The sequence below is a fragment of the Octodon degus genome, unplaced genomic scaffold (genome assembly GCF_000260255.1).
Source record: "Octodon degus isolate 3935 unplaced genomic scaffold, OctDeg1.0 scaffold00036, whole genome shotgun sequence".
Classification (NCBI taxonomy): Eukaryota; Metazoa; Chordata; class Mammalia; order Rodentia; family Octodontidae; genus Octodon; species Octodon degus.
The window spans coordinates 13,956,676-13,963,922 of record NW_004524612.1 but is presented as its reverse complement, the minus strand read 5'-3'; the positions used below and the strand labels follow the sequence as shown (position 1 = coordinate 13,963,922).

At 55.9% G+C, this 7,247-nt stretch overlaps 1 protein-coding gene across 1 annotated transcript in view; it reads left to right on the top strand.

The window, feature by feature from the left end:
• Window positions 1-908: 908 nt before the first annotated feature.
• The window catches only part of Scara5 (scavenger receptor class A member 5), a 103,361-nt gene continuing 97,022 nt past the window's right edge, over window positions 909-7,247 (top strand). The window contains exons 1-2 of the mRNA XM_004630692.2: window positions 909-1,256; window positions 4,645-4,762. Of these exons, the coding sequence (XP_004630749.2) occupies window positions 1,209-1,256; window positions 4,645-4,762 (166 nt within the window). The 5' untranslated portion in view covers window positions 909-1,208. The remainder of the gene's footprint in view (window positions 1,257-4,644; window positions 4,763-7,247) is intronic.

Sequence of the window (7,247 nt, the reverse complement as noted above, 5' to 3'; positions counted from 1 at the left end):
TAGTCTGACCCTGAAGTTAACCCGCACTGGGATCTGACTGACGGCGGTTCCCTTCCGAGAACTCCTCGGGGGGCTGAGGTCCCTGTGAACTGTGCGCCGCTTGGCTCACTGCGTTTTTAGATTTCCCTGATATCTTGTTGCCTTCCAGCACCCCAACCTGAATTTAATTGATCCCTAACATCTGGTTAGATTTCTTTTCTGTTTTGTTTTGTCTTTTGAGACAAGGTCTCACTGTGTAATTCAGGCTGGGCTTGAACTCACTGTGTAGCTCAGGCTATGCATGAACTTGTGGCAATCCTCCTGCCTCAGCCTCCCAACTACCAGGATTACAGGCGTGAGCTACCATGCCACCTTAGATCTTTTTAAAAAACACAATTGCTCGTTATTTTTGCCCAAGTCCAGCTCCTACAGGAGGTGACAAGTCCCTCAAGGCCAGCCAGCCTTTCACCATGCTGAGTTCATGCTCCCTAAACATTGGTTCTGTTGCTGAGTCCTGTTGAACTCGATGTGGTTAAGGTCCTTCCGAGGTGCCAAGGCATTCTTCTGAATATCTCCACGTGGCCAGTCTGCGCCCAGGGGTGGATGCAGCTTCAGAAAAAGTCATTTCTACACCATGCTGGTGAATGAATTGAGCGATGCCAATCCTGTTCTATAAATACATTTACAAGACCGATTTTCCCGCGCGGTTCCTAAGCCAGGTCTAGCTGCCATTCCCCAGGAGCAAGCCAAAGAGTCTCCTGAGGAGCGCCTGAGTGAGGAGGCCAAAGTGGGCTCCGCGGCTCAGCCTGCATGGAGCTGTCACGCTCAAAGTGGCCACTAGAGGGGGGCCGTGCTTCAGACCCCACGGTCGCAGCCTCCACGGTCGCTCCTGGAGCTTTTATAAAGAGTTCCTGCGGGAGCTGCTGCAGGCCACTCAGTCAGAACCTCACAGACCTGCCCGGGCCTCCATGGGACATTTCTAGGTCGCCGCCGGAGGCTGACAGGGACGGGGCACGGCGCCAGGGGTCCCAGGTGCAGACCTCCACCCGCTGGAGTCTTGCCACCCAGCTTGGTCCTGCACAGGGACCAGCCCTGGCCTGAGACAAGTCGCGGCAGCCCACAGCCTGTTTCTATGACTCCATCTGCACCCGGCTGGCTGCGGGCACGAGCTCCAAGGGGCTGCCTGGCTCTCGGCGGGACCGCAGCCCGCTCTCCAGCCACCGCGGCGAATGCTGGGAGCTGAGCGCCAGGCTCTGTGGCCTCAGCGGGGGCGTCAGGTGAGTCCTGGTTCTAACCTTGTCCAGGCATCTACCTGGGTGTGGGATCCTTGTTGGCAGCTCCGGCCAGCTGGCACCCTAGCTCTGGAGCCTGCTGGGGAGTAGGTGGGACAAGGGACAGCCTCCCTCTGATGGCTGTGTGTACACGTGTGGCGCGCAGTGCAACAGGTGGGGCCCTTGGATTCCTGCGTTTGTTTATAAAACATCTGCACTTCTCCAGCTGCGGGTTACAGTTTAGATTCCCTAAGTACAGTCAGAGGAGCAAAGAGTGTAAAGCCTTCTTAGCAGTTCTCTCTCTGGGCCACATTCCTAATGATTTTCACTTGGTTTTGCTGAGTGAGACCAGGTAAATCAAAGAAAGCTGCGAGCCCTGCAGAGGTAGAGGCTGGACCCATCTTTAGAGGAAGGCACCGCCTTGGCAGGAAGAATTCCTCCCGTCCTTCTGCTACCCGGAGGAGGACTTTGGAAGCCAGGGTCCCCGCACTGCATTCACAGTTGCTCTTTGCAAAGTGAATGCTACATAGTTTGGTTTTTTTGGGGGGGGTGCAGGGGGACGCTGAGCGGCGGAAGGAGGTTCTCACCACACTGAGGCAGTAACTGCCTGGCGTGGCCTCCTGGTACAGCCCTCCCATGGGCCGTGACGCTCCCCTACCTGCACGGACCCCGAATCATACAGGTGACGCACAGGGCTGTGTTTCCCAGGTGGCTGAGGAGAGGTGGAGCCGGGCTAGTGCCGTGGTCCTCTGAGTGTCCCAGGCCTACTGGGCTCATAGAATGGGTCCAGGGGACCAAGCGCTTTTGCAGCTTTCAGCTGCAGAGTCTGGGAGAAGAACTCGATCTCTAACCTGCCCTGTAAATGTCTCCGGTACCATTACCTGGGAGTGAGCCCTTCCCCAGAGAAATCCGTGGAGCACCCCTGCCTGCTTGCAGGGCAACCTCACTCCAGTTCCAGGCTGAGGTCCAGGCTCTGCAGGTTTTGTCCCCAGATCCCTGTGGCCTCCACACCCAGCACATATTTCCCCTCCCAACCCTCAGAGCCTCCTTTGGTTCTGGGCCCCTACCTGCTAGAGAGTGCCGCTGGCCCTGTGGGTGTGACCCTCTTCGTTGCCTGGTCTGGGATTCTGAAGGTGGCAAAGCACCTGCAGCTGAGCCAGTGCTTCGTGGGAAGCCCCTGCCTGGTGTGTCCTCCGCCCTGTCCACTGGTTCTTTCCTCTTGGGTCTTGGTTGGCTCATTTTAAAATGGGAACCATGGAATGACAATGAGCCTGCCTGTCCCCCAAAGTACTCTTGGGAGGAGCCCTCAAGACCATGCCAGGGCAAATAGTCTGAGCCCTTCGGCCCTGGGTACAAGCCAGCAGCTTGTAATGTGGCCATCACACTGCACAGTCAGCTACACCTTGCCCTGGAGCACAGACTTGGCCCAAAGCTCCCCATGACAGAGAAACAGTCCCCAATAAATTCAGGACAGCAGAACAAAATGCTTAGCTCTCCCTTCCAAGTAGCAAACAGCTAAGCATTTCCAAGCCCATCTCCCTCACATCTGGCTACTCAGCCCTAATCCCTCTCCCCTCCCCTCCTCTTCCCCAGCTCCTCTCAGACCAGCGAAGGGGTAGTGGGCAGGCAGAGAAGGTTGTAGGAAGATGACCCGAAAGGCTCAGATACCAGGTCTGTGTGGCCCAGGAGCTGGATGGGAGAAGAGGAGGAGGAGGAAGAGGAAAGAGGAAGATGAAGAGAAGGGGAGAAAGAGAGGGAGGAGGAGAAACAAGGACAGGACAGCGTTTGCACCCCACCCTGCAGAGACAGCAGCACCCTGCTTGTCCTCACCAGTGACCTCTGGCTGCGGCCCCTGTTGCCTTTGGCAGAGTGAGGGTTATCACAGGCAGAGGAGATGCTGGCCCAGGAGCCGGGCCAAGGGAGGGGCGCTGTACACAGATCATGAGAGAGAGGGTCCAGCTAGCTGTGCAGTGATGGAGTGGCTGGGGCTCCACCCCGAGGCCCTGACGGGGTGGAGGCTGCAGATCCAAGACATCATAGCAGGAGACACTGAGAGACTGGGTGGGAGTAATCTGGCCAGGAGGAGGGATCCTGCCGGAGGGATGATCACCCTTCCTTCTGACCTTCCTACAGCTGCTAACAGGCCCTGGTGACAGGGTACCCCACATGTGTGTGAGTGCACACGTGTGTGCACGTGAACCTCTGTGGCGGGGTATGGGGGCTCAGTACTTGAACAGAGAAGAGCAGAAGCCCCCACAGTGGCTTTAGCACAGAGCTTCATCTGCTTCATCTTCACAAAGCCAGGGCATGCTCCCTGGATCATGCTGGGCCTGGGCCCCAAACTCCTAGGATGGTTCAGCTTCTAAAGAATTCATTTTGTCTAAATAGACCTAGGTGTCCTAGTGCACACCTGTGATCCCAGCGTGCTGCGAGGCTGAGGCAAACAGATGGGAAGCTCCAGCCCAGCCTGAGCAGCTCAGTGACTTAGCGAGACCCTGCCTCAAAATAAATTTCTTTTAAAATGTTAAAGGGTTAGGGATGCACCTTAGTGCAAAGGCCCTGGATTCGACCCCCTGAGCATATATGTGAGGGTAAAAATATGAAGTATTTTATAAGGATGAAAATAAATACTTTGTGATTCTTTTTATTTTTAAAAAGATTTTTCTCATTATACAAAGAATGTCAACTTGGAAAATCTGGAAGCAAAATGAAACACGCCATACCACCACCACCCACCCTTCCAGCCGGCATCCTCCGTGCCTGGCTCACTTGGGGTCCCTGACAGGAAGACAGCCTTCCTGTTCAGTGGCGCATCATAGCAGATGCACATGCGGCTGGATGCACACACAGGCTCCCCTCCACAGCACAGGATTTCCCAAGTCCATTGCTGCATCCCTGGATCACTGTGGGTGGATCCGAAGCCTTCAAGGGCTGGGCTCGGGGACATCTGGACAGGACCCTCCCTGGCTTAGGGTGGCTTCCGCTGAGGCTGCCTGCCTCTCAGGCCCCCGGAAGCTGAGGCCCTGCTTGGTCTCTCTCAGCACTGCTGGCTCTTGACATGCGTTTCCTCCACGTGCCTGTGTGTTTGGTTTCCCTCTTTCAGCAGGAGCAAAGCCTACACCTCTCTAATAGTTCCCTGGGTACCCTCGGGAGCCGCCTGACTCCTGGCCATGCTCCGAGGCCGTGCCTAGCACTGCCACACTGTCCCCAGCCCAGGGCACTGAGGCAGAGTGTGGGCTGGGGTTCCCAGGTCCTGGAAGGTGGCATCTGGCTGTTTAGATGCGAGGTCCCAGGGCTCAGGCACAAAGTGACATGGTATTGGGCACCTTGTTTGGTGCACTGGTTTTCCTGTTGACCTGTGCTCAACCCCACCCCACAATCTGTGCTGTCGCAGGACCTGATGGAGAACAAAGCCATGTACCTGCACACCGTGAGTGACCGGGACACTGGCTCTGTCTTCGAGGAGCCCTTTGACGGCCGGAGCCTGTCTAAGCTGAACCTGTGTGAGGACGGTGAGTGCTTCTAGGTCCATCTCAGTGCAAGATCCGCCTGCTATCATCCCTGGGTGCTGGTGAGCTGGCTGTCCAGTGCCATCTGTGCTGCCCTTCAGGCCTGGAAAGGTCTTTCGGGCATGTTCCTCAACACTCACCTCGACCGAGCTGTGCAGCCGGCCAGCTAAGTTCACCTCTGTAGATGGCTAAGTTGTGGCTGAACATGGCATGGGGAACCCACAGAGAGGTCCCAGGACAGAGGCTCCTTGCAGCTTGGCCAGGGAGAGAGAGGCAGGGACCAGATGAGGGTGTCCAGCCACTCAGCCCAGACGCTCTTGGTAAGAGAAGGAGCCTTCAGCCCAACTTCCCAAAACATTCATGAAGAGATGGCATGCCAGCCCCATCACGCAACAGGGAGGGAACCCCGAACGTGCCACATCTTGGGGGCCTAGTATTTGCTAAAGCCCTGGTAACCCAGTGGTGCCCCTTGCTGTAAGAATCCTGGAGCACTTTGCCGGCAGCTGGTCCCAGCGCTCCAACAGAGAGCTCAGCGCTGAGCAGGTGCTTAATAAATGCCCACTGCTGATCCTGAGCAGGGGCTTAATAAATGCTGATGTAGGAGGGGAAGTGGAGTAGCTTGCAGAGGCAGGCAGTAGCTAGCAGCCCAGCAGGGAGAGGGGACAGTGTGTTCCCGTGTGTCAGATGTCATGCTGCTCCAAAGTGCAGTCGGACCAGTCCCTGCCCTCCAGGGCTCAGGGCTGCCTGGAGAGGACGCTCCAAACAGGAACCAGGTGGAAATGCTTGTGGGTGTAGAAGCCCAGCAGGAGGAAAGGCCTTGGAGACTGAAAAGGATTTTATAAGAGAAGATGTAGGGAATACTCCTGCCAGCTTGTTACCTGTGGTCAGGAAGAGCGAGCAAGGCTGGCCCTGCTAGGCACAGCGGCACAATGACACCAATCCTATGTCCCCACCATACATCAGGAAAGGGATATCATTTGGTCAGAAAGAACTGAGGTCCGCACAGTGGGGTGACGGGGGGATCATTGTGGCCAGCCTGGGGATCTAGGCTCCCCAAGGGTGGGAAAGTAGGGTGTAGGAAGCAGAGGATGGGGTTCCCTGTTGGGGGCCTTGGTGACCTAATCTGCCAAATGGGATGCAGAAGGTGTCACTGAGGTCCGTCTCGTTTCACAGTCTGTCTAGAAACGGTCGCAGCTGTTGCATTAGGGACCTGCTCTGCTTCCAGCTGTGACCAGAGCAAAGGCTGGACAGGGGGCCTCTCTGTCTTGTTCACGGCTACCTCCTGCTGGGTCCAGCCCAGAGCAGATGCTCACTGAGACTTGCAGGAACAAGCTAACAAATGATGCCAGAGCTGAGGAACAAATGTACAAACTCACGAGTGAATGCTTGGGCAGCCGACAGAATGGTCCTTAAAATCTCCAGGTGGCAAAGCAAACACATTCCAAAGCTGATTTCCACATTTTCTCCCTCTTCCACACTCTGCCCCTGGCAGGCAGGTGCCGGGAGGGCAGGCAGAGCCGTGTGGAGATGAGCCCAGCTTCTGGAAACTCCGGAATTCTGGCTGGATGTCCTCCTTCCCTTTCATTTCTAGGAGAAAAATGGGGAGCTGGACTTGGGGAAATTGCAGCCAGCTTGATCTCTCGCCAAAGGGCTTCGCTGCTCCTTTGATCTCCATCTCAAGAAATAAAACAGAAAGAGGCGGAAGGTTGGGCCTGGTGGGGAGAAGAGGAGGTGGAGGAAGGGGAGGGAGGGAGGCTGGCCAAGGCCACCCCGTGTGCTTCACAGCGAACCGCAGTGTCAGGTCCGGGAGGGGTGCCAGCTCCTCGGATGCAGGGGGGGGGGACACTCACTTCCCTCACTGAAGGCTGGCCCTGGCATCAGGTACGGGGACCCCAGTGATGGCGCGGTGTGAGCATCGTGGTAGACAGAGTCGCATCCTGGTAGGGCCCATCGGGGCCCCTTGTTCCTCCCTGGCACCCTTGAAATGAAATTCAAAGGGCCTGCCTATCGCTTCCTATTCTGGGCCTCTGTGCCCTCCTGGAGCTGCCCTTTCTTCCTCACCCGATCTACTCTGCCTATGACACCCCAGTCTTTGGTGGATGGTACCCCACTCATCACTCGGTGGAGCACTGCCTTAGAGCCCCGACATCTCATTTGCTGTCTGTGTCCCTGCTGGGCTGGGGTGGTCCCTCGCCTCCCTAGACAGCAGCGAGGCCCTTAGGACCAGGGAGGGCAACCTGTGCTTCTCTAGGCTCTGCAGAGCCATGTATCGGGGGTACCAGGAAACCTTGGTGACTGTTAGTACTTGGTTACTTTGGGGGCTGGTTGCCCTTTATTTTATTTTGTTTTTGTTTTAAAGAGAAAAAAAAATTTCAAAACAAAATAATAGGAGGAAAATCATGGTTAACACATTGCATGTTATCTTTAACAATAGCTACTCAAAGTATAAGATATCAGCATTTAACTGCCCAAACATTAGTAGCACAAA